The 25783-nt window shown below is 39.5% G+C and overlaps 3 protein-coding genes across 8 annotated transcripts in view; 2 read left to right on the top strand and 1 right to left on the bottom strand.

Moving 5' to 3' along the window:
- LOC100702227 (glutamate receptor ionotropic, kainate 2) overlaps positions 1–25557 on the top strand; it is a 73215-nt gene extending 47658 nt beyond the window's left edge. For both annotated transcript variants that reach the window (XM_013266128.3, XM_005463225.4), the window contains exons 12-16: positions 2952–3070; positions 4032–4249; positions 14230–14455; positions 17698–17948; positions 22587–25557. In XM_013266128.3, the coding sequence (XP_013121582.1) occupies positions 2952–3070; positions 4032–4249; positions 14230–14455; positions 17698–17948; positions 22587–22751 (979 nt within the window). In that variant the 3' untranslated portion in view covers positions 22752–25557. The remainder of the gene's footprint in view (positions 1–2951; positions 3071–4031; positions 4250–14229; positions 14456–17697; positions 17949–22586) is intronic.
- On the top strand, positions 5085–9935 carry LOC109194879 (G2/M phase-specific E3 ubiquitin-protein ligase). Of its 5 annotated transcripts, none has more exons than XM_019346175.2 (15): positions 5090–5456; positions 5623–5762; positions 5975–6200; positions 6310–6385; positions 6508–6788; positions 6871–6906; positions 7014–7087; positions 7186–7263; positions 7531–7736; positions 7818–7917; positions 8015–8177; positions 8280–8386; positions 8461–8605; positions 8743–8869; positions 9052–9935. In XM_019346175.2, the coding sequence occupies exons 1-15, from the start codon at positions 5409–5411 to the stop codon at positions 9354–9356; spliced, it is 2112 nt and encodes a 703-aa protein (XP_019201720.1). In that variant the 5' UTR covers positions 5090–5408; the 3' UTR covers positions 9357–9935. The 5 variants fall into 5 exon arrangements, with proteins under 5 accessions (XP_019201723.1, XP_019201720.1, XP_019201719.1 ...); XM_019346174.2 differs by having other exon boundaries at positions 9019–9935; XM_019346177.2 differs by having other exon boundaries at positions 5093–5456; positions 5699–5762; positions 9019–9935.
- On the bottom strand, positions 9584–12961 carry LOC109194880 (uncharacterized). The gene is made up of 7 exons (XM_019346179.2): positions 12542–12961; positions 11674–12350; positions 11131–11176; positions 10685–10776; positions 10493–10603; positions 10100–10373; positions 9584–9824 (listed from the first exon to the last, which is right to left on the bottom strand). Exons 1-7 carry the CDS (start codon positions 12590–12592, stop codon positions 9618–9620), a joined length of 1458 nt encoding a protein of 485 aa, XP_019201724.1. The 5' UTR covers positions 12593–12961; the 3' UTR covers positions 9584–9617.
- Positions 25558–25783: the final 226 nt, after the last annotated feature.

Raw genomic sequence — 25783 nt, 5'->3', positions numbered from 1 at the left:
CAGATGCATGACCAACGCATTATGATGTGTGTGTGTTAACCCATGGGCTTTTCTTCTTCTTCTTTGATCCTGAGAGGTTTTGGTTTAACACACATTTCATCAAATGTTACTGGCAAAATGATCACATGAGAGGAAAGCAGCAACTGTCACCTAAGTTAGTTCAGAATATGCAAATTAAACCCATAGTTATTTGCTCCCACGTTTATCCATGGTAAGTAAAAAGCATGCAATCCTATTGATATTCTTCTGGTTGCGATAAAAATGACCTTGAGATCTGATACTTCTAATTTTGCTTCTATTAAATTATAATGCGTATATCTGCATCATGCCATTTTTGCACACAATAGCAATACAGTGTCCTTTGCATCACTCTATGTGACAAAAATATCCAGCAAAGTTTAAATCTTAAGCACGGTGTTCTCTACAGCTTGCTGATCTGGTTCCCTCATAATTACAGTATTGATTGCGCGGCCACCGGATGATTGGCCGATCCTCCAAATGCAGAGTATATTATTTTCTTTCTCAAATATAGCAGGAGTTGTGAGCTTATGAAGTCCAAGTTTGCACAATAAAACACTAAACAGTACATCTTTGAACTGCATCCCACACGTTAACACACTTTTTTCCCCCCTAAATAAGCTATCGTATTTCAGGCTCCAGAGAAATACATTTCACTCAGTGCATCCTCCCAGCTCTGTTTGCGGTTGAATTGATTTCTCCCTTTATTAACAAAACAAATGGTATTATTTCAGCTCGCAAAAACCTTTTCCATGGTAGAAAATGTCCACTTGCAAACAAGAATAGATTATATAAATTGTATTAGAACATGTTTACATGAATTGCAGGCTCTTGTAATTTTACATTCCAACTTCCAGATGTCTGTGATTTTTTAAGACACCAAACACAACCTCTTCACTTGGCCTGAGACAAGAAAGGCAACAGATCTATAAAGCCGGGCAAAGTAATTGAATTGAACAGACAGCTAATGGAGGGCGCGTGTTTTGTGTTATTGTGGCCGGGGACAAGCGAAGGGGAAGAGGGACAGGAGTAGGGGAACGGAGAGGGAGAGAGAGGGAGAGAGTCTTTTTAGAATTCCGTGTGCAATTCGACATGTCCCCTGTGCTCGATGTGAGGAGGTGACCTTACGTCCTCGTGTTCCACATCCTCTTCCTCCTGCTGATCGGTGTGCAGAACACGGCCTGCAGGAATACGGGCCAGCTGCAGACAAAGGTCATACAGAGGAGCCATCAAACCTGGTACATACAGAATACACATGTAGACACTGGGAGAAACAAACACTGTCCAATCAAATCTGCACCAGCAACCTACATACATCTGTTGTGTTCTACGATCGGCTGCGGGCTACAGCAATTATGTGCATTGTCTGTGTACAAAAACATAACGAAATAATCCGAAAACATGTTTGACTTTGAGATGCAATCGGTGCAGCCAATGCAAATACCCAGTTGCTACCACATGAAAAACTCACCCACACAGATGTAAAGGCATATTTATGCGCCAGACGCTTGGTGCACACAGGCATAAGTGCATGCGACCACATAAAAACATGCGAGCGCGCTCACTGCATTCTGAACAGCTCTGCAAGGCCATTGTGTTGTTTCACTTGCCTGTGATACCAAGGAGACAGAGCTCGTTGACATTCCAATAAATCAGGCATCCTGATGGTGTTGACATGAAGAATTATAGTGTGCCATCACAGCCATGTCCACACAGATGATTTTCACTGAACAGAAAATAGCTGTAAAGGAAGGGCATTGTGACAAAAATGTTGCCATGTTCCCAGTGCTTGTAAAATAAGAACAGTAATTAGCGTCCTCCAAATGGCACTCATATGTACAGACGGAAAGCAAATTGTAGGAAAACCAAAGTCTTTGGCTGTTACAGTGGGATATTTTTTTGGCACAGCTTGGGTCCCCTAAGAGCATATGGTCACTTTAAATCTATACAAATCTGTTCTGACACATATACGATACATGCTATATAAACACATTTATTCCCTTTCTGTGTCTAAGAGGCACAGCTGACAAATGGCATCACATGTTCACAGAGTATAAAACCTTAAGACTCTGCCTACAGGCTTATTAGCATGCAGTATATCGGCGAAAGGCTTCTCAACACCATTACCTGTCAGGCCCCTCAACTCTGCATAAGCAATGTTCCCTCTATCAGCCACTTCAGCACAAACTCAATCAGTTCCTGATGCTTAACACTAACCCAATCACCTTGTGCTAATGCCATGCCACTTTTGCTTAGGATAATAAATGAGAAATGTCCACAAGTGACCCGAAGACACTGACAATCAGCCAAGGCGGGCAGCGTGTTCAGCAGGAGGAGGTTCATGGGGGAAGCAAAACAATCTGGAAAAAAAAATGAAGCGTGGGTTGGTAGAGAATGGTATAGGAGGATGAGAGGGGGATGTGATGTGGGGGATTGCAAGAAAAAGGGAAAAGGAGAAGAACAGAGATTGCTGTTGGGAAACTAGAAGAAAAAAAGGAGAGCACAAGTCCCATGTTGGGGTGTTAAAATAAAATGGTATCCGCAGAGTAACGATAATTGTAGCTGCTGGGGGAAACACTTAAAGGCTCCTGACTAAGTGAATTGAAATGAGCTCCAAAGATCATTACACACAGGGACATTATCACCAGTGACAGCGTTATTCCAGTCTATTGATCCATTCTTACAATAAACTGATACCACTTGAATATGCCAATAAGTCTCGGCAAAATCTCAGCAAAAGCTGAAACGATTTGCTTTCGTCTCCGCAGAAGCGCTGATCCACAAAACAGGTTTTCTACACATTCACACTCTCTTTCTTCCTGCTGATAATGTTTTGAGATTCATGTCTTATCAGCCATTTAATCTGTACCACTGAAAAGACTGTTTTGTCCTTTTGTGCTGACATGTGTGTCTTTCTGCTCTTTCCTTTATAGGTTTAGTCCTTATGAGTGGTACAACCCGCATCCATGCAACCCTGACTCAGATGTAGTGGAAAACAATTTTACGCTGCTCAATAGTTTCTGGTTTGGAGTTGGGGCGCTCATGCAGCAAGGTAGTTGCCTCAGCCTGTGGCTACAGTTGCTTTGTGGAGCTGGAGCTCTCTACACCCCACTGTCCCTAAGGGTTGGGTTTTTTTTAAAACTAAGCCAGAGGCAATAGAGAGAGACCTCTAAAAGACCACACAGAAATTAGAATAAATGTGCATATATTTTAAAATAAATGTAACAGACTTAGGCTCATGGGAGCATGGGCTAAACCCGAATATGTAAACTAGGAACATGTTTCTAAAAACAACAGTTTTACAGCCTTTAGTCCACTTAAGTTAAATTAATTTTCCAAGTGATTCTTGTATAAAATTCATAAAACGATTCTGTTTGCGAACAGACGTGTTGTTGAGCTACTTTTTGAGTAGCTGAAAAAGAATTATATATAACATTCGCTTAAACTATGCATTCTGTAAATATGCTGTTTGTTACTGTAGCAATGCCACTAATATACGAGCGACCTCTTCTCTTGCTTCTGGCCTATCAGCACCTAGAGATCAGTGGGGTGTGGAGTCAGGATGTGAGGTTACCTTGGGTACATGACTCTCTGGCCTAACCAGCCTGTTACCTCTCCACACAGTACTGCACCATCGATGTTGATGTGTTTAATTTGATATATGAGATTTATGCAAACACCTTGTTCTCTTTGAATGGCACTTTCCGGTAACTCTTGCATTATTTAAAGCACTCCCCTGTGACTGAGACGAGATAATTTCACTTGTTTGAGATCCAACAATCTGCTTGTTTTGAGAGCTCTCTCGAGTGATTTAATCTTGATGCGAGTGGCACATCTGCCTGCGCTGAGAACTTGATGAGTTCTCGAAACAAGCCTGTTTCTAAAGGCGTCAGTCCTCTCTGGTTTTTGCATGTTAAAAATAAACGTAATGAGAAGATTGGAATGATAATGACTTGTTGAAATGATTGCATCTTGCTGTTTAACTTTCATTCTTGCTGCCTCCTTCACCCCAGGGTCAGAGCTCATGCCCAAGGCCCTGTCGACTCGAATAGTGGGAGGCATCTGGTGGTTCTTCACCCTCATCATCATTTCCTCCTATACAGCCAATTTGGCTGCTTTTCTCACAGTGGAGAGGATGGAATCGCCCATAGATTCAGCCGATGACCTGGCCAAACAAACTAAAATCCCATATGGGGTGGTGGAGGACGGTGCCACAATGACATTCTTCAAGGTAGCTGGATCTACGACGATGTTTGTGCAGTGGCTCTGTGAATAATCTTATTTTCTCACACATCAAATTTATAATCCTTTTAAGATTTCTCTCCTGGTTGATTTTCCAACACCTGTGTTTGCTGTGCAAATAGCAAACACTCCATGTGCAGTTAATTTGTCAGAAAAATGCAGAAGAGCAACTGGTGTTGAAAGTGCAGCCAATTTTTTTTTTTTTTTAAGTAGTCAAAGTAATCCAATGAATATTGCACCTGCAAACATCATGCATGGGTTGCAACTGCAAGGAACAGTAGAGTTTATTATCTGCCTAAGAAGTTAAAGTAGTGCCATATTTATAACTGATTTGCTGGTAAAAATGCAGGAAAATTCCTTTCCTAGCCATGCAGTTTGCTGTTGCAAACATTTGTGAAAGAATGGTCCGTTCTGAAGAGGTCACTGAATTCGACTGTGGTAGTGTAACAGGATGTCACCTTTAGAAGCTTTTGTGAAATTTCTTTTCTCCAAGACATTCAGCATTCAACTGTAAGTGGCATTATTGCAAAGTGGAAGCACTTTGGAATCACAGCAACTCAGCCACAAAGTGTTAGACCACATAAAGTTACAACTCGCAGAGTGCTAAGAAGCATAGTGCTTAAAAGTCGCCAACACCCTGCTGACTCAGTAAGAGCTCCAAACCTATGGCGTTATTTCAGTGCCACTATTCTGAGCGCACGTAAAAAAATATTGAGCGCACGTAAAAAAAGATTGCAAGTGCAAGTGTTGCATTTTGAAGAGAAATTTATTTTGAGCGTACAAAAGCTGAATTTGAGTGAACAAAATTCATTGCTGCGTGCAAAAAATGTATTTCAGTGTTTGCGCTTATCCATATACACACACACAATAGCACCCCCTCTCGCTCAGTTTTTTCATTTGCGCTTGCTCGCAATGTGTTGCTTGCGCTCACAACATTCTCTGCTGCGAGCGCTCAACTCTCTGTACACCGTTATAAGTGTGCCACAAAACCAACCAATCACAGACTTGGTTTCAAAAATTCTGATTGGCTCTTACGGTCTCCAATCAGCTCGCTAGCTGCTGCATTCCGGACACCGGAAACACTGTCCACTCAGCCTCGCTTCTTGCAGATAGAGGGAGTTTTGATTTACTCTGCAGCCAAAGAAGAGATGGCAGAATCAAATAATGGCTCCAATAATACTACACCACAGTATCAGGTGAGTTTAATTTTTTTTGTGTGAATTTAGTAATTTGCTGTCCTTTCTGTTTAATATGCCGTGAAATTGTAGTTACAGATGCAGCTGTAGAGTTTAAGCTAGCCTAATGGGTAATTACCAGCGTAGTTGTCTTACTGAGGCAGTGTATCCCAATCATGCTTTTTAGGGTAATGGTGCAGTTGAGTCAGCAGTAAGAAATCTGGTGTCTTTGCTGCTTAACAACATATCCACAAATCCTTCAGGGAGGCCAACAGAGAGTGGGCAGCCGGAGCCTAGAACTCTGACTATCCAGCAAGAGATGACAAGGTGTTAGCTTTTTTTGTGTGTGTGTTTTTTTTTTCTAAACGTTTTGCAATCTTTTCTGTTACAGTTATTTGGTTTATCGATTTATCAACATTGATTTCTAAATTAAAATGTGCTATTAAGGACTGGTGTCATATTTAATAACTTTATTAAACAATAACCCTTATGTTATGCAACACTGCATTTTTTTAAACTCATGCATTTTCATCCCACAGATCATTTCCAGGACATTTCAAATCAAACTTGAGCCGTGGTAAAAAGAGATGTTTAACATCTACTAAACAGCTTGTCAAGGCAGGCAGTAAGACCACAGGCCTCAGTTTTTATTTGCTGTCAAAAAACACATCCTACACTCCTTTGCCAGCTGAGGAGCTTGAACTCCTACAAGCTGGCATGGGGAGACAAACCGTGTCTCTTCCAGAAGATGGTGACCATGCAGAGGTAAGGTATAGTCAGTATTAAAATAAGTCATTGGCAGACGCATTTAGCCTGAATCATATGCCACAGTCCATTTAGTGTTTCATTCTGCTTAACTGTGTTTTTAACTAAGATTTCAAGACTTCTGGAAGAAACCTTTCCAAAAATGGAATATCTTTGTGGAGGATGGCTCTTGCATAAGGCAACAGGTTTGTTGTTAATTCAGTTTTTATGTGTGTTTTGGGCATTCTTGCGTGCTCATACTGCATTAGAATTATGTAGTTGATACTTTTGCTGCTTGATTGTTTGTGCTATCTTTCTGTCAATAAAGGTGGGAGTGGTCGACGAAAGCTCACTGTAATTCCACCTGAAACAGAAGGATATTCTGTCAAAACACTGAAAGCTGTGTCAGGAGGTGGCAAATCCACTTTTTACATTGTACCTCTTCAGGAAACATTAGACACATCTCCTCTACCTCCCGACTCACAGCACTTTTCAAAGATGCCAAAGAAGTTATGTTACCAGTGTAATGAAGTTATGCCTCTGCAGATGCTTGCAGTACACATCAATACGTGCAAAGGAAAATTCTCTCCTGATGAGACTGATGATGAGGTGAGACAATTTTGATGAAGTCAAAATGAGCAATTTTAATTAAATAATATAGTATCACAATTACTGTTTTTTAATTCTGCAGGAATCTGAGTTATGCATTGTGAAACGCAAATGCAAGGTAAACCTAGCAAATTACTAAAAACCATAGTAACTACAATAAATTTTGTATCGGTAATGATCTTTTTCCCACTATGCATAACATGTACCCCCTTTTTGAAATTGTAGGTTATTTGTCCAATATGCACTAAGGACTTTCCTGAAGATGAGATCACAGTCCACGCAAGTCTGTGTGGGGATAGGTAATCTTTTTTCAGCCGTTTATGAAAAAATGTTAATCAGTAACAGTCCACGCAAGCATATGTATTTTTTTTTTTTTTTTACTTTGTTTCGTCAACAGCTTTCAATGCATGGTGCCTGAAGAAAATGACCAAACTACATGCACACCAACTCAAACTTCAGTATGCACAACAGACAGGTAATCTTTGCTCTATTATAGTTCATATACACACTATTATGCAGAACCATTTGTTAAAATTATGTGTAAGATCTTTTAAACAATAGCTGGGTTTTAATTTCATATAAAACATTTTATGATCACACTACTTTAAATTATGGTTAAAGATTGTTGCACAGAACATGCTGCGATAAGTTCTAATCAAGTTTAATGTGGTAGCCTCTTTTAATCTAAAGATGATTATTTTTCTTTGAGAACTTAGGATGTTTTCTACCCTGTTTTGTTAAGCGTGGAAGATGTATTGCGTTGCCTTGAACAACAAGTCGACACCACAACAGAATTTAAGTTGTGTGTGGACAGAGAAGACCTTCCAGACAGAGGCATTCTCCAGTGGCAGAGAAAAAAATCTGCATCTCCCACCAGTGTTCTTAGGGTGGTTTTCATTGGAGAGGCAGGCGTGGATACAGGAGCACTTAGGAAAGAGTTTTTGAGTGGTGAGTTGCCTATTACCTGTTTTGTCCTAGTGTCAAAAAATAATGGATAACTTAAAAATGCGGATATTTTTTGTATGAAAGACATGATTTCAGGTATTGAAAGCAGATTCTTTGAAGGACCTGAGAACAAGGGCAAAAACCCCAAGTATTCTCTGACCGATCTTGATAATGAAAACTTCAGGTTGGTTACATACGAGCTTTGTGTATTACATTTAATACGCATCCGATATTTTTGTAAATGTTACCTGAAAATGAATTATAATCATTTGTCTACACAGAACTGTTGGTGAAATAATTGCAGTCAGCCTCGCCCAAGGAGGCCCATCTCCTGCCTTTTTCAAAGAATGGTGCTACAATTTCCTCTGCTCAGGAGAGGTTGATTTCAGCTGTCTGTCTAAGGAGGATGTTGCAGATGTGGAATCTTCCCTGCTCATCAGCAAAGTGAGCACCTGGTTTAGCTCTGGCACATGATATATTATGAGTATGGTGTTTTTAAACACTTTTAACCTTCTGTATTTCCTCTTTCACATTATACATTTCCAGGTTGAAGATGCAGCAGACATACAGTCTCTGATGTTGTGGGCTGATGAAATTGTCACCTGTGGATACACAAACCAGATAAAGATGGATAGTAAGGAAAGCATGATACGGTAAGCGAGAAAAAGTCAGAGAGATCATTAACCCATCCCCAACTAGTTTTTCATTTTGTTTTGTTTTCTTTAAGTGCCATTGTCTTACACTCTACAACAAGACTGATTCCAATGCTACAGCAGCTCAGAAAGGGCATGGAACTGTATGGTCTTGTGAACCTGATGGCTGTAAATCCTGAAGCTTGCCACAGTTTGTTTGTGCCTGGGAAAATCCTCAAAGTAAGTATTAACATAGCAGCTTCAGTCTGATCCGAAGACAGTCCACTTATCTGTACTGTAGTTATCCTGTATTTATTTATTAGTTTTGAATGAACAATATATCTATAATATAATCTACTTTATTTCCTTATTTACAGCCAGACGCTGATTTCATTATGATGAGCTGCCAACCACATTTCAGTGAAAAGGGGACATCTAGGGAGAGAACTGAGAGGAAGATCATAAATTTTTTGCAAGATTTCTTGCAGGAGATTGAAGCATCAGGTACTATATAGTATTAGCTGTATATACCTATAGTATTGTGTATATATACCGTATGCATCTGTTAAATATTTTGCTTTAACATACAGGGCACTAGGAAGTATTCTTAGTTGTTAATTTAAAACATTGTAATCCAGATTGCTTTTATTTAGAAAAGACTTCAGAAACATTTTCAAACATCACAGATGGAAACACAGGCGGTGCAGGTGGTGAAAAATCAGAGTCTCTTGCTGTCCAGCATGTGCTCCAGTGGATGACCGGCCAGTCCCATGTTCCCATCCTTCCTGATGAAAAGAGACATTTCAAAATAACATGCAAGTTTGACCACGAATGTAAGGAGCGGCTGGGAGATCACTCAATTTGTTACCCAGTTGTGAGTGCATGCACTTGTACTGTGACTTTTCCAGTGCAGCATCTGGACACTTACACAATGTTTAAAACCATAATGAGTGCAGCAGTTAGATATGGTGGTGGATTCCACAGAGTTTAACACATTGTTGTCTTGTAATTTGGAAACTAAATGAGTAAAAATGTTTCTAAACATTAGCTGTTAAGATGTTCGTAGCTGTTTCATGAAAATGATAAGACTTCAAAACTTGTGTAGGGTCCTACGTTGATAGATAATAAGCAAGTGCTTTGTTTGATTGTCTACTTGTAATCTGAATTGTAATCTGTAATCTTTCAACAAAGAAACAAAGAAATCCAGTATTTGAGAACAAAAGAGCGTTGACTTTCACGTCCATCTTAAGTGTCACTGTTGGTTTGACACCAGTAGCAAGAATTGTATATACAGGTCACGACCGTAAGATTCTGAATGTTCCAAGGGATTAATTGTTCTCTGAAGTCCCTCCAGGGTTTCCTCATCCAGTGGGCATTCAATTTCAGGAACCACAACTGTGCTGTTAGATTCTTCTTGCAGTACAGCACTCTCCCAGTCAATACCTGGATCCTGAAGCTCCTTCAAATCCACAAACATATATAATAGTCATTATTCCAGAATAGGTACTTTTGGGAGTAATGTTATTTTGTGTAAGCGTTTTTTCCAATAAATACAACAATTTAAAAAGAATGCCTTTGTTTCATGTTCTTCTTACTGTGATTTACATTAGTGGTAATTGATAGGCAAGAATGTATAAAATCACCAGAAGCATCTCGCAGATGTGCCACAAGTGTTTAATATGTTAATTTCAGAAGAGCAGAGTTTCAGAAGAGCAAAAAACTATGATCTGGTACCTCAAGTCTCTCGCCGTCGTCCAGCTCTTGTAGATGTCCCATACACCAGAGCTGTTCAGGAGTGAGACCACCTTCTGTCCTGAGGGGATGATTATTCCATCCTCCAACAAAGGTGACAAGATCTGCTCGGAGTCGAGGGACAAAGATGTAGTGGACACCAAAGAGATGAATGACATCTGAAATGTCAAGCAGGCCATCCTCCTCAAGTGAGTGAAGAACATCATGGTACTTGCTAGTGACTGCAATCCAGACATCACGCCAAAGTCGTTCTACTCTGTAAATACATTTGAATTTGGATTTATGGTATTATATGCTTTAAATCAATATCAGAACTGCTACAACAATCTACCCATGCAGTCAATAATAATATAAAAAAAACATCAAAAGACTAACCTCTGATTGTGGACACTCTTTCCAGATATGAAACTCGCTCTCCCTGTTCCTCTTGTGGCAAACATGAAATGTGCAATGTCCAGGTTTTCTACTCCTTGATCTGCCCTAACCCTATGATAAAAATACATTTTTAAGGAAGTTGTCTTTAATGAAACTTGTTGCTAGCATATAAATTTGATCAGGGCATTAAACCTTGATGGCAAGCCGTGAAGCTGGGCTGATCTCAGGAAAAATGAGAATGCAGTTTTTGCCCTGTTGTTAGTTGCTGCATCCAAGTACAGGACCTGCAGTAAAAACAAATGGAAAATTAAAGATCTGGTTTCAGATCATGTATAGTTTTTCAGTTAATAATGCAGTTCCATAATAAGTGTTCAAGGAACATTGTACGGTTCTATGTTCAAAACCATAATTCAAAGCTTGAGTAGTCTATATATCAATATTGGTAGTACTTATCAAAAAATAAAAATGGCCTTTTAGTTGAACCTTTTTTTTGTAAAGAACTGATTATAATTTTTTTTTTTAAATTGCAAATCGTCCACTATGTTGGCTTGCTGAATAATTGATGTTCATAAAAAAATAACCTAATACAGCTCTCATTTCAAAACTACCAAATATTCTACATAACAGTTTAAATTTACCTTCCTTGAGTAGCCATCCACTCCACCAAAGATCACAACATTGTACCTGTTTCAGAGGGAAAACAATCTCACTAAGGCTTGATTTGCAGAACATGTAAGACATTGAAAATACATTTTTCAGTAACCAAACTTGCCACTGATTTAAACTGGACACTTGTCAGGTGTGCTGAAAATAATACCAACATTTTTATATGTGAAAGTGGATAAGTTCAATGAGACTAAATATTTTAGTTCCCTTGTCATGATTTTTTTTTAAGTTTTCAGTAGCACTTACCATATTATGTGTTGATAGGCTTGTTATCATGGAAAATATCGATATACAAAGTGTAAATAATTGCTCAAGAAAATTTACAATTAACAATATTACTGCTTTTGTTACACATCCTGTAATCCTTTTACTTAATATTACAATATGAAGTGCTTTTTAAAATATTATAAACACACTGAAAGACCTATCAGATAAGGTTGATTAAAACAGATTTAAAGTATAACGTGCATCTTTCTGCCCAACTTTTATTAGAGCTATATAAGTGGGTATTTTACCTTATTAGCTTGTGATTTGTGTCTATGTGGACAAGGGAGAGAGGGCTTCGCACCGAGTAGCTTCTTCGCACAACACAGCCTAGTTCTGTAATCCGTGTGAAGATCCCAACAGCATCAACTCGATGCATGGAGGCCATCATTCTCCACCACTGAACACGGAGACCCATAGAAACCAAATGTCCTTGAACCATTCGATAGCCAGCATTTGGCATCTGATTTTTGATAGTCGATATGATGTTGTCCAGCTCTTGGTCATTCATTGTGCTGTATGTTCCTCTCACAGACAAGTCAAATTCTTGCATCCTCCTGAAGATTGTTCTTCTTGAAACACCAAGACATTTAGCGATGCAGCTGACTGGCAGCCGAGTGTCCAACAAGTTCTTCAGTTTTTCTCTCTCTAGTACGATTTTGGGGTGGCCAGGTCCCAGACCAACTTCTGTTTCCAGTTCAATAATTCCCACAGAGGTGATGTTAATTTCACACTGAACCAGATGATGAACATTTTGTAGAGCCTCTGTAATCTCTGACAGACCACCTATTTGCTGAGAGAAAGATTCAAACAGAACAAGCTCATGACGAGTCAAGAACTCCAAATAATCCAGATTTAGTGGTTGTTGGTTTAAAGCAGCTTCCAGTTTAGAGAGGAGTCTATGCATCATTTGCTGTCTCAGTATGTCCTGTTAAAAGCAGCAAACATGGACAAGTAGTTAGAAAAATACAATGAAATGACGTATCTCAGACAAAAATAAACAACCCATAAAACGAACTACATGAGGTACATCATTTTTCAAGTTTGCATAGTTTGCAAATTAGCTAACGTCAGTTATCAAGCGAATAATAATGTACAAAATGATTTTATATTACTTACATGTGGCCGGGACATGTTGTTTTCGTGCTGCTGTTCAGTATTCGACGACATAAAAGAGAGCTACTCAAATATAATTTGGAGAGTCAGTTGGCATGGTTGTATAATGCAACTACATTATACTACACCAACGATAGTCTTAACAAATAATATATTTTAAAATAAAATAATTAAAGATATTATCCGCAAATTGGGGTTAAATTGAGTTTAGCTGGATTTAGCTACATTTCGGACTGTTTCCGGAATGCAGCAGCTAGCGAGCTGATTGGAGACTGTAAGAGCCAATCAGAATTTTTGAAACCAAGTCTGTGATTGGTTGGTTTTGTGGCACACTTATAACGGTGTACAGAGAGTTGAGCGCTTGCAGCAGAGAATGTTGTGAGCGCAAGCAACACATTGCGAGCAAGCGCAAATGAAAAAACTGAGCGAGAGGGGGTGCTATTGTGTGTGTGTATATGGATAAGCGCAAACACTGAAATACATTTTTTGCACGCAGCAATGAATTTTGTTCACTCAAATTCAGCTTTTGTACGCTCAAAATAAATTTCTCCTCAAAATGCAACACTTGCACTTGCAATATTTTTTTACGTGCGCTCAGAATAGTGGCACTGAAATAACGCCATACAAACCTCCTGTGGCAATAACATCAGCACAAAAACTGTGTGCCGGGAGCTTCTTGGCATGGGTTTCCAAGGCTCAGCCACTGCAGTAGGTAACATGTATTTGGCCCGGTCCTTGTGCCCATATCGTATATATATTTGTTTTAAATTATAAATGCAATATTCATCAAAAAGACAGTGCATTTCATGTGACTGTTTCACAGTGAAAAACGTACAGTAATTCCCTGGTTGAAAGCGCCTGATGCAGCAGCATTAGGAAGTGTCTGGTAACAATAAATTAAACATAAACCAGATTATATGAATTGCCTCCAGTGAATCATTTGTGCAAAGCTAGGCAATTTCAATTTAGCATGAAGAGCCTCCACCATTAAAAAAAAAAAAAACACTCTGAAAGGTACTTATATAATGTGAGAATGAAAAATACAAGCTATAAAAGCAGAGCTTGATTTATAACAAAAGAAAAGTCGTATTTATGGCTCATCTAAATCGCCAGGATTAAAACTTTGAGTTCTTTTCATCATAGAAATATTAATATCATCATTTCATCATATCGTTTTTCAGACATTAAAATGGACCTATGATGCTTTTCCTGAGTTTCTGTGACAATGTTGGATGATCATTGTAACATGGCCAAAATTGTACACAAACAGCTAAAAAGCTCAAGGTTCATGCTTTGCTACAGACAGGTTTTTCTATCTTGGACATGCGTGATGTCTCAGAGAAGAGATACACTTGATGGTCATTTCAGGCACCCGGCTTCGAGCACAGCAGCCTCATCAATTTGCAGTCTTCTGTTTGTGACGGGAAGCCAATAAAAACCTTAAACAGAAGGTGGCCGTAAAGGGGGAGGACCGTAAGAACTTAGCAGCTCCTCAAAGCCTCAGAAGAAAATAAATAGGGTTTATTTTTGAACTGTGAGTCATGCAAAGCTATTATAGTCTATGAATAAGAAAAAATGTGCAGCTGGAAATGAACATAATAGGTCCCAAACACGCTGCAAATGATGATATGATATTTTCTCCTAATACTTCTTGGAGTCTCATTCAGATCCTACTCTCTGGTTACTTGCAGAAGACAAAAATCTCTACCTATGACAAGATGTGGGAGTTTATGAACAGCAGGAGGCAATCTGTGATGGTTAAGAACGTGGAGGAAGGCATCCAGCGTGTCCTTACCTCAGATTATGCCTTCCTTATGGAGTCCACCACCATTGAGTTTGTCACCCAGCGCAACTGCAACCTCACGCAGATTGGAGGCCTCATAGATTCCAGAGCCTACGGCGTGGGAACACCTATGGGTAAACGACCTCTGCATGCCTCTGTGCTAGAAGCCACTCGGATTAAGTCTGCAGATACTGCAGATACTGTGAGACGCATTAAGGTGTGTTGTGGGAATGATGGAAAGCTTTGAAAAGGGAAAGGTTGATCTTTATCAGTGAGGTCACTGGTATAATGGTTAGACACAGTGAGGTGTAAAAGGTGTAGCTTAATGAAAAGTGAAATGCCTAGAAGGTTGAGTTTATGGATGAGGTTAAAATGACTCACTGCTTCGGCAAGATCTTTCTATTCATGGTGATTTTCTCACAAGATTGTTTCAGAGGCAGGAATCGTGTATCAAACTCTCTTCACAAATACTTTTAATGGTCTGTTTTCATTTTATTTTATGTTCACGTAAGGCAACACTGTGAGTGTCAGTTCAGTGCAATTCCCTTTGACTTACTTGACACCGGCATTAATTTCAGCACTAAAACACAACTAAAAAGCACTTCAGAGAGTATAAAACAAACTCTAGGAGCTTGTTTTCAGAAGCCGCTTTGACCCAGCTCCCATCAAAAATGTTGTATTCTGACATTTTAAACCATCATTATCCAGGAATGAGGCAGATGAGCTAAAAGTATCATAAAAACAAGTACAATCATAAGAGGTTTGGTGCATTAAAAGCACTGTTTGTCAGGGTTAATCAATGCACAGCTCACAGCTCTGGCGTTCCCAAGGACCCTGACTGAAAGCTGTTGATGGTTCCCATTCAAGTGTCACAGAGGTTAGAGTGGTCCTGACGAGGCCACAGAGAACACTGCTACCAGCTGTAATGGTCACATCTATCATGAGTGATATGAAGGCCATCAAAATACGGAGGATTAATTTTGGCCATCCGCATCTGGACCGGGCTGCCGCTGATGAGTATGGGGCGGTTATGAATCTGCAGGGATGCCGTGATTGCCGTGGCTATAACAAAGCTGAGGGGCTGCTGTGAAATATAGGCCCACTGTGGCTCCCTAAGTGCTGAAGTACTTAGACTGATGTCCTTGAAATGGACACATAGAGACTGGAGCATGGATCACTTCTTTTTTATTTTTTATTCACGCAGTAGTATACTTTATAATTTATATATCAGATAGATATATATATATCTATATATAAAATAGGAACACAACACGTTAATTCAGCAATAAATGGTTCTTCATTTATATAGAGATAAATATTCACTCTGAAGAATATTACTTCCCACTTTCTTCTTTCTGTCTAATCCTTATATTATTTGCTCAGTATTAAAGAAATAAAGCCGATTATGGCCTGCAAAAAGATCTTGAGATCAGAATCTTGATTACTTTATTAGTTCAGCAGTAATTTTGGCAGAATATAAAAATTTGTATTGTTTTTTTATTATTATTTTTGATGGTCTCCTTGTGTCTTTTTTCAAAACCATGTGAGCACTTCAGCTATCACGTTAGCCACCGGCTCATACCTTTTGGCCTCCTGAACAATGTTTAGCAGCTTATTCCCTATGGGGCTTTTACAGCAATAAAGCAGAGCAAGACATAATAACATTTTAACCTTTTAGTGCTTGATGGTTTCCCAAATCGCAAATGCTTCATCCACTGCTATCGACTTAAACTGTGATCGCATTAATACTTGAGGCCAGACAGTGTAGGAGTGATGGATGATCTCTGGTGTTGAACATCTGTCAGGTAGTTGTGTATGCACAGTGTGTCAAGCACGGCGCTTTTCCCATTCGCCCAGGCCCCGCTCTCCATATCCTCCTCTCTAAGGACCCATCCTATTAGCATTTATCCAAGGCCTGTTTTGTTAAGCCATCATTAATCATTTGAAATATGAGAGGAGCCAGAATCAGGGGACCCAGATACTAGAGAGATCTCTGATTTTTCAAATGAAGCAGGCATATGTTTCCCACATACATAGTCAATTGCATCTAAGGGGCTGTGCTTTACGCGCTTTGCATATCGACTGTATGAAATGCACGAAATATACCGTGTGTTGCAAGTCTGCTCTGGTTTATCATGTCAGTGTACTCATAAGCTCAGCACGAGGAGAAAAACACAAGGTTACAAAATAAGAGAAGAAGAAAAACAGATGCTGCTCCAAAGTCAGTGGCATTGTGTAATTTTCAGTTTTCTAGTAATGTCTCTTTTGTTAGTCTAAACACAGAGATTTGGAGATGAAAGGATGATGGATGGCATTAGATTAATGATAGATGAGACAGAGGAAGACTCAACTAACGGGGCTGACAGGCAAAACTGTATGAGATCAACAAACAGCATGATGGTACTTGTTACCTGGAGCCTGACTCAGTTCATTTCCTTTGGAGTTCTGGCACGAAATGTTCTCTTCCCTTTTAAAACCATTTCTATTATCCTTGAATTATTATTATTTATTTATTTTAACATTCTTTGTTTCTTTTAAGTCACTCTGAATTTGCACACGAGCCAAATGCCTGAAATGAATATGTGCACCCAGGCTTCATTATGCATGAGTCCCATAATCGCATAAATACACTAACAAGCTCTTAAAGCAGTGAAAACATGAAACATGAACGCTCACAGTAAGAATTAATCTTTCTTGGCCCGGTTGAAGCAAAGTGTGTATGCGCTGCTCCTGGATCAACCCAGCCGTGTGTTGTGTCGCACACGCTGTGGATGGGAGAGGAACATGACCCCACTCGGCTACTCTGCAACGATTATTCCCGCTTTGATCAGGTCAGCGCCCGCTGCGCGTTAATGCCTCGTCGCTAATTCTGGCGCCTTCCCACTTTCTGTGGATTTGAGTTTGCTCAACATGCATCAAAAAACAGCAATGCAGAAACCCTATCATCAATGCACATGTATAATCCCAAACATATATGCATCCATATAATGTACCCCTCACTGGGCTCCTCTGTTTATAGGGACTATTTCTGTCATATGAAAGCCTGTGCAAACAGCAGCTAAATTGTGAGAATCGACAGCAGCTCTGCTCCCCCAAGCCAAGTTATTGTTGCCAACTCCCTGTGCATTATAATAAACACACTGCAGAGAGGAGTGAGAATTTTGGAATAGCTCTGTGAATATGGGGGATTAGTGGGATTTGAAGAAGGACTTACAAAAAAACTCTCTCTAAGCGGCTAACAATAACATGACAGGTTATATGATCACATGCAAGCCTGAATGTGTTTCTTACACCCACTAACACAACAATGACGATACTAGGCACATGAGTATTATCTGTGTTTCCCAGTTTCACGATGCGCTTTTTGTATTCGCAGGATCTCCATACAGAGACAAGATCACGATAGCTATTCTGCAGCTGCAAGAGGAAGGCAAGCTGCACATGATGAAGGAGAAGTGGTGGAGAGGCAACGGGTGTCCCGAGGAGGAGAGCAAAGAGGCCAGCGCTCTGGGAGTACAGAACATCGGTGGGATCTTCATCGTGCTGGCTGCGGGACTTGTGCTGTCAGTGTTTGTGGCTGTGGGGGAGGTCCTTTACAAGTCTAAGCAGAACGCCCAGCTGGAAAAGGTACAGGCACTATTAGAGAAGAGATTTTAGGCTTCTGCTGTAGCGTGTTTGTGTCAAGGTATGGCTGTGTGGCAGGCAGGATGGGGATCTAAATGAAGGACTCAGGGAGTCATAAGTGATCTCAAAACACAGTCTTAATGCTGGTAATTCACAAAGAAAGAGAAGAAGATCCAAATCTCATGGAACACAGAGGCAAGGAAACGCACAAGCATGAGGGGTGACGCAAAAACGAACAGAGGGAGGCTCAGACAATATCAACATACACCAGAAGAATAGAAATGGGGAACGGGTGGAAACAGAGCTCAGGACAACTAACATGACTAACACTTAAAAGGAAGTAAAACTGAAAAATAGAGCACATGAGACAATCCATCCAAGAACTCACAGAATTAAATACGACCCAAACAATAACCATGAACAGAAGTAGATAGGAAACTAAAACCTGAGAATCTAAATATAAAGAAAAAATGAAGAAAAATACAAAACCAAAACTCAAAAGGGGTCCACCTCTCTTACTCTGCCATTTTAGGAATCAAACTGTAAAAACAAGACACTAAACCCAAGAGACATGAAATGAAAGTGAAATGAAAATTTGTCTTATAGCTCTTAAGTGCATTTTTACAGACCAAGCTTGTTTTTATTTTAACAACTGGCTACTTAAATTGCTCTCACTCTTCATAATGGGTATAGACCTGTGGTGTGGAGACAGAAATCCCCCAGTGCTTTAACCTGTGTGAGTTTTTAGCAGTCAATATTTGCTAAACCAAGCAGGCATTTTCTGAAACTAACTTCTCTCTATGCATGGATAATTTTCTTTCTGATTTTAAATGGGGAAAAAATGTTTTACATGTTTGTTGGTGTTTTTTTGTTTGTTTTTTAGTCATATATCATATTGAATCATCCTTTCAATAAATTAACAATTACAGCAACTCCTTCATCACAAACACCAGCATAACAGTATTATACAAATAGTCGCACAAGACGACATCTATTTTAATTCACCATGTATACATAGAGTGCACTGTATCCACAGCTTCTTTATCCCCCCGGTTACGTTTCTGAATATTTTTCAGGCTGTTCTGTTTGTGCTCTATTTTCGTACTGAGCGCACATGATTCATCACACAGTGTGGAGTATGTATTTTAGTGCACTTTAACTCGTGCAGTGATGTTTCCCGATAATTGTGAGAGTCCTTTTGATAGCGTCTGTTAATTATTTACCTCTACAGAATTAGCACAGCGCAGCAGCGTGTTACTTTATTGCAACAGTAATTAGTTTCTTGCTTTTTTTAAGGGCTGCAAAAGTTTCACAGCACATCTTAGCTATCATTAATCAAGAGCTGCAAGACTGGGTCACAATATTCAGATAATTTGCAAATGCCAGAGTCTCTAGGCTGACAAGGTGCTAGTAATTTGCATGCTGACAGCAAGCCTCTCCTTTTTTACTCCCTGCCAGAGTCCTCCACCCTAACATCACCAGCTTTTTCTCTCTTTTTTTTAAACCCTCCTTCTCATTGTTTTTCAAAATTTATTTTCTGTTATCCTTCTTGCCTGTCTGCTTTTGTAATCAGTCTTCCTTCAGACTCTAGAAAATATTTCATTCATATGGCAGACAAATATATGTAAAAAAATGTTGCAAAAAAACACACCCTAAGCCACCTACAGATATCCATCTCGCACACCTACGCACATACACAAACAGAAAAATAATAGCTTCATACTTTAATGCTCCCCCTCCTCTTTTTATCTTCTCTCCTCCTACACTCTTTGAATTTGAATTACATTTGCATAATCAGAAAAGGAATGTATGGGAATTTGACTTGGCAAAGTTGGTGCCCGGGCATATTGACATTTTATAGGATTTTACACCACATACATAATGCAGGGACAACAGAAGCTCACATTACACAAGTTGCATAAGACTGTGATGTTTTAAAGTGGGTAGCAGTATATTTGGATTTAATCTGCCGAAGTGGATGCTTTGTCCTTTATGCTGTCTCTTTAGGTTTTTCACTTTCATGCCAAATTACAAGTGTTTAATGTTTCTCCCAGAATCCCGTTCTTGGCAGGGTGCAAATGGCTGTGAAACGCTATTTAGACATTTGTGTGACAGTGACGATTTAAAGGGGAAATCTAGGACATATCAGACCCTTTAAATGAAGGCTTGTTTTCCCAAAATATTCTGTCGAAAGCAAATGAATAGATGCTTCATGTTCTGTAGCTGTTGCACACTTACACGATATAAACTGACTCAGTGGTTTATTTTATTGCATGTACACATAAAATAAAACTGAACATGTTGACCTTTGTTTTCCCAGAATAGTACCACAAGATCCTTTTTTGTTATTTATTTATATCCTTACAAATTATGTTACAGTACTGTGCAAAAGTCATGAGTCACCCCTTATTTTTTATATTTTGCTTCTAAGAAGCCAGACTTTCATGTGGTTTCCAAGTAATCTTGAACAATAGCACTCTGGGCTTTCTGAAGGTCTTTCAAAGTTTTTCTTTCAACAGTGGTTGCTTTTTCACTTAACACTGACTTATGAATCATTCAAGCAGAAAAGAGGCACCTAACCAGTGTTGTGTCTACATATAACAGATAACTTAGCAAAGAACCAAATTTAAATTGCATCTTTAGGCACTTTGGCATCTCTATAGTTGAATTTATGAAAAATACAAAACGTAACACAGTCTGACTGGCATAAAATAGTATTTTTGCACCAACAAGATTTTTCCCAAAGAACTATTAGCTGAAAACTTGGCATATCAAAGGAAGGTCCAAAGGAAACAGGACAAAATCCAGACCAGGACCTAAGAGATGTATGTGGCACTTCAGTTGTTCCATCTAATGTTCACTGAACCCTCATCAGAAATGGTCGCAGTAAATGGGCAGGTGTCAAGAAGCCGTTCTTAAAGACAAGGAGAAAAGGTTGAGGTTTGCCGAATTACACAGGAATGCGACTGAAAATCAGTGGCAACAGGTCTTACAGGGTGATGAATACAAATTTGACATTTTTAGTTCAGACTGTCATCAGTAGGTACAGAGAGAACAGTAACTGTCTACAGCCATCTGTAAAACACGGTGAAAAAGAATGTCCTTCAACAGGCTATACATGAAGACTGCATAAAGAAATTACAAAACAGCTTGCCTAAGAGAGTTCAGACTGTGTGAAGAATAACAGTGATCATACCAAATATTGACTTTCAACCTTGTTAGAACTGTACAAACACCGTTTTTGCCTTGCGTATTATATTTCCATGTGTGTTTGCACGTTTCAATAAATCACCGCACCTATTTCCCATTTTCATAGCGAACTTTGAAGAAATGAGGGGCAGCTTGAGACTTTTGCGCCGTACTGTACATACATATGCTTGTCATAAAAGCAACATAAAGCCAATAAATACAAAAGAAGGAGGAGAAACAGTTCAGTTTGGCTCATTTTTTCAAGCTTAAAATAATGCAGGGAAGCCCAGCAATTCCCCTTTGAATGTATGTGGTGACAGTGGGAAGGAAAAAAAGAGAAAAGATGAACACTGAGAAACAACCAATAATAACAATTGCTGCTTGGTGGGTTTAGTAACCCCAGATCCAAAATCTGAATGCCAGAGACAGATGGCGAAGGATATAGAGACAGAGAGGAGAGCGGGGAAACTACCAGGGCAAAAAGACACACAGTTGATCACACGCAGTTGTCATCTATATGCATGGGGAGTTAAAGTGAAAGGAGGAGTTCAGTAGATGATGGAAGAGCAGCCTGGGGTCTGTAGCAGCATAACTAAGCCAGGGTCACCTGACCCAACCCCAACTATAAGCTTTATCAAGGAGGACCTGTTTTTTTAATCGTGTAAAAAGGCTGTGTGACTTTGAACTCAAACTGAAAGCCGGTTTTACATCTGAAGGTCAGACCTCCTGCTGTACTTTTGGAACCACAAGTAAGAAAAAGGCAGAAAAGGAAACATATTGTACAGCATATAAAAAAGCATTTTCATGTTACACAACATATTAAGGCGAGAGGATACGCATGGTAAAGCAGTGAAATTGAATTTATGTAGAAATCGACTGATTCTGGTAGAATTAAAGTCACTAAATTTAGAATATCCCAGTGATGGTGCCACCTGGTGGTGAAAAAAGGACACTGTGGCAATTACCCAAGAATACTGAAATGATATGGACAGGTCCATTACAAAAACATGAGTGGAAAATAAAAAACAACTTGGAGATACTCAGAAAGGACCTCATGCCACCATTAAGAAGACACTGGTTAAAAGAGAATATGCAGCACAAAGACCATCACCAGCCCTCCCTCATTAAACAACCCTGTAGGTCATTTGTGCAAGCTGTTAAAATGACCTGCAGCTGCACTTTAAAGTTAACTAACCTCTATCGGCCATGTAAATAAATGCATGTAAAACGTGCGCTGGTGTCATCAGCGTTTTGCCACGCCAGGCTTACGCTCAAGTCTCCTGGCTAAAAGCCAGCGGTTTCATTGTGCCAAAACCACTCTGCCCGCCTCCTAATGCAAATACTTTTCACTCTCTTTTAGACAGTAAGAACAAATGGTCCACTATGACTGTATATCTCAAGAATGTGTTGAACTTTTTTTCCCCCTTCTTCTTTTCTATTTCCTTCTTGCAGCGATCGTTCTGCAGTGCCATGATGGACGAGCTGCGCGTGTCTCTAAAGTGCCAACGCCGTCTCAAACAAAAGCCTCAGCCACCTGTCATCGTTAAGACAGAGGAGGTTATTAACATGCACACGTTTAACGACAGGAGACTCCCAGGAAAGGAAACCATGGCATGAACACTGAATACACCTGGACTACACCCCTCAGTAAAAACCACGAGTGGGGAGACAGGGTTGAATTAATGCTGGCTTAGTTACAGACTGAGTTTAGCAGGGGGGGAAAAAACAAAAATAAAATAAAAAAAAAATACAAAGAAACAAACAGGATTCCTTTCGAACCCACTTGCTTATGTAGACAGATGTTTCCTGTGGAAATATAGATACCTGAGCAGTGTCACCTCACTGTGACATTCACTTTTTGAAGGGAGCTGTAATCGAAGGACTTACGGGTTTGGTTGGTAATATATGTAAAATGACAGAAGAGCCGAGCAGTTTTGTGACACAACATTTGACTAGTCCACAGTAGAAGTGGACTTAAACATACACATACACACGAAAAAAAACTAATGAAAAAAAATGTATGCACACACACACACACACTGACACACACACTCTCTCATCTGACACACTTGACAACTGTGCAGAAGGGAAAACTATTGTGACACTTACACCAGATGTAGTTTTTCTGTTGATGTCAATACCCTTTCGTCTTACCTCCATGTGTGTGTGACCCAATCGGTCCCCTCTCCTCGGTGGCTTGAGTTTCTCTCAGATAATTTGAACAAACACTAATCTTACACCAACAAAGGGAACAGTAGTCAGTGCCAAATGGTTTGTTATGAACTGATGTATAAAAGTGATATTTAGTTTTGAGAACCATCTATGCCGACTTTGTCAAATATCCATCATTTTCTTCTATAATGCCTTTCTCGTGCCAAAGTTCTGCCATTGTAAAGAACTTTCTGCCATGCCTATTATTATGTTCAAAGCCTCTACAAGAAATGTATACTGTCAGAGTCCTTATCCATGTCGGTCCTTGCGCACAGTCTGCAGTTTTCACTCTGTATCAGTTGTTGTTTAAAATGCAGGATTTCTACAAAAATGTTTGTTTTTGTACAAGAACAAAAAGTTTTGTAGTACTTTGTATCATGGTAGCCCCTTCTGTGGACAAAATATGTAGCAGATACCAACTCAGCCCTCAAACTCTGACAACTGGCGGTTATGGGGCTTCAAACTCTGCTGTGTAGGGTTCATCATTCTCATCTTTCAGAGATTCAGTCTTTTGTCTTGCCAGTCTCACGGGGCCAGCTGTATATACTATCTGGAGACGATGTAGTGGATTTTGGCAGGTAAGAAACAATAAAACCAGAAAATGCAACCGTTCTGCTGTCAGTGAGAGTTGGGTAGTCACCATGATGAGTCACCATGAAAGACGTAGTAAAACATGCAAATGCTCTACGTCTAGAAGGTGTTCATAACTGTGGTTATGTAGCACCAATATACAGCAAAATTGTTATTTTTATTATGAGTTGTTTTATTTTTGTTTGTTTTGGGGTTTGTTTGTTTTTTACCAGAATCAAGTCCTAAAAGTATTATTTCAAAACTAGGGGAAATATTTACAGCCAAAAGTAACACAGATATTGATCTTGAAGAGCCAAAGGAAAAAATACCCTGCAGTAATTTCTTTAACATAAACAAACAAGCTTGATATTGATCTCTTGGATGTGTACACTAACCGAGGCATTTTACAGTTGAAAATTCCACTTTTCTTTGCTGTCTGGTAGACAAGCAATATAATGTGGAATGACTGCTTCTAAATTACCTCACACTGACTATAGCTTTTTTCCCCTCCCTGCATATCCTTGCAGCTTATCAGTATGGATCCATACTGGTAAATCTGCTACAAGCCTGATTGGGTTGGCCTGATTGGTTGATTGATTGATTGCTCTATAAATAATCTGACACTGCGTGAATGACATCACGCTCAGTCTCAGTATGGCCATGTTTCCGATTCGTTCCAAGGGTTTGTTAATATTTCGTGTTGGTATCAGTAAGTTTGATTTATTAATGCACATTCCTGCACCAGAAGGTGAAAAAAATATTGAAATGAGTCAATTTGCATTTTGAAACTGGTTGAAATAATCTCACGGCACTGTTGGATATTTTTCAGTGCTTTCAGAAAATATTACTTTTAGGACTCACTAACAGACAAAAATGACCTCAGTCAAAGGGGAACCTCACTGATGGGCAGCTTTTGAATGTATAAAACTGTGCATTTGCAGTAATTCTGATGTTGGCGTAATTAGGAGCTTTGAGACACTCGTGTGCTACATAGTAAATCTCTCACCTCTGCTCAAATGCCAGGTGTTGCTTCACTCACGGTGCCTAAAAGGGACTTGATCAACCTTGGGGCGCAATTTTCGAGGATAACTCGTGGGCCGAGCGAATCATTTATCCACTAATTGTCTCCAGATGCGTGTTCTCTTCGCCAAGCGACACATCACATTTGGCCCCACAACACTTCTGTGTCTGTTAACTCTGTTCCGTGTTGTGAAATGACAAGCATATCTGATAGGTTACTCCACCAGTGCCCCTGTCTTCCTACACTATTCGGTTAATCATCTGATCTGATATTCCAGGGATGATTTCAAAGACAAAAAAATTTTAAAAAATCAAATACGCCCACACCTGTGTTGTACACGAGTGGCTCCCCTATATTTAATGACTTCTTTAAAACAACCGCATCTACGCTTTTATGAAAAATGACAGGGAAGACATGCTCCTTTAACTTGTCAGCTATCTACCAGTGTGGCTTGTCATTTTTTTTTCTTTTTTTTTTCTACACACGGCTAAATCTAGCAGTGTGAGCTCAAGTGGTTGAATAGTTTGGGAACATTACTGTGGGAAACTGATGTGTGCTCGTGGAATTTGACATCCATGCAAGGTTTTACAAATAATGTCATTAAAAATGGTCATAATTGTAGATTTGCCTCTTAGCTTTACTCCAGACTTTGGGGTTCTTTTCCACACAAATGAGGAAGCAACAGGATATGCTAATTGAACCAGATGCCATCTAGCACAGTGTGTATCTAGCCATGTCTTGTATTGTTATAAAACATCTGAATCTAAAATGCGAAAAGGGTTGATTTATGTAATCAAATCAAATCAAAGCGAGGACTGTAGGAAGGTTTAACCAATTATTTTTCCAG

The sequence above is a fragment of the Oreochromis niloticus genome, linkage group LG15 (assembly GCF_001858045.2).
Source record: "Oreochromis niloticus isolate F11D_XX linkage group LG15, O_niloticus_UMD_NMBU, whole genome shotgun sequence".
Taxonomy (NCBI): domain Eukaryota; kingdom Metazoa; phylum Chordata; class Actinopteri; order Cichliformes; family Cichlidae; genus Oreochromis; species Oreochromis niloticus.
The sequence above is the reverse complement of the archived record's forward strand: the minus strand, read 5'-3'. Positions and strand labels throughout refer to the sequence as shown.

Bases quoted from the DNA above. Each gene is read 5' to 3' on its own strand.
- LOC109194880 (XM_019346179.2), bottom strand. From the start codon at position 12,592: ATGTCGTCGAATACTGAACAGCAGCACGAAAACAACATGTCCCGGCCA. The intron at 10,604-10,684 runs GTTTAATGCCCT...TTTTTATCATAG, and splicing joins CTTCACGGCTTGCCATCAAG to GGTTAGGGCAGATCAAGGAG. The intron at 9,825-10,099 runs GTACCAGATCAT...GTGGATTTGAAG, and splicing joins ACGACGGCGAGAGACTTGAG to GAGCTTCAGGATCCAGGTAT.
- LOC109194879 (XM_019346174.2), top strand. From the start codon at position 5,409: ATGGCAGAATCAAATAATGGCTCCAATAATACTACACCACAGTATCAG. The intron at 5,763-5,974 runs GTGTTAGCTTTT...TTCATCCCACAG, and splicing joins ATCCAGCAAGAGATGACAAG to ATCATTTCCAGGACATTTCA. The intron at 8,606-8,742 runs GTAAGTATTAAC...CCTTATTTACAG, and splicing joins TGCCTGGGAAAATCCTCAAA to CCAGACGCTGATTTCATTAT.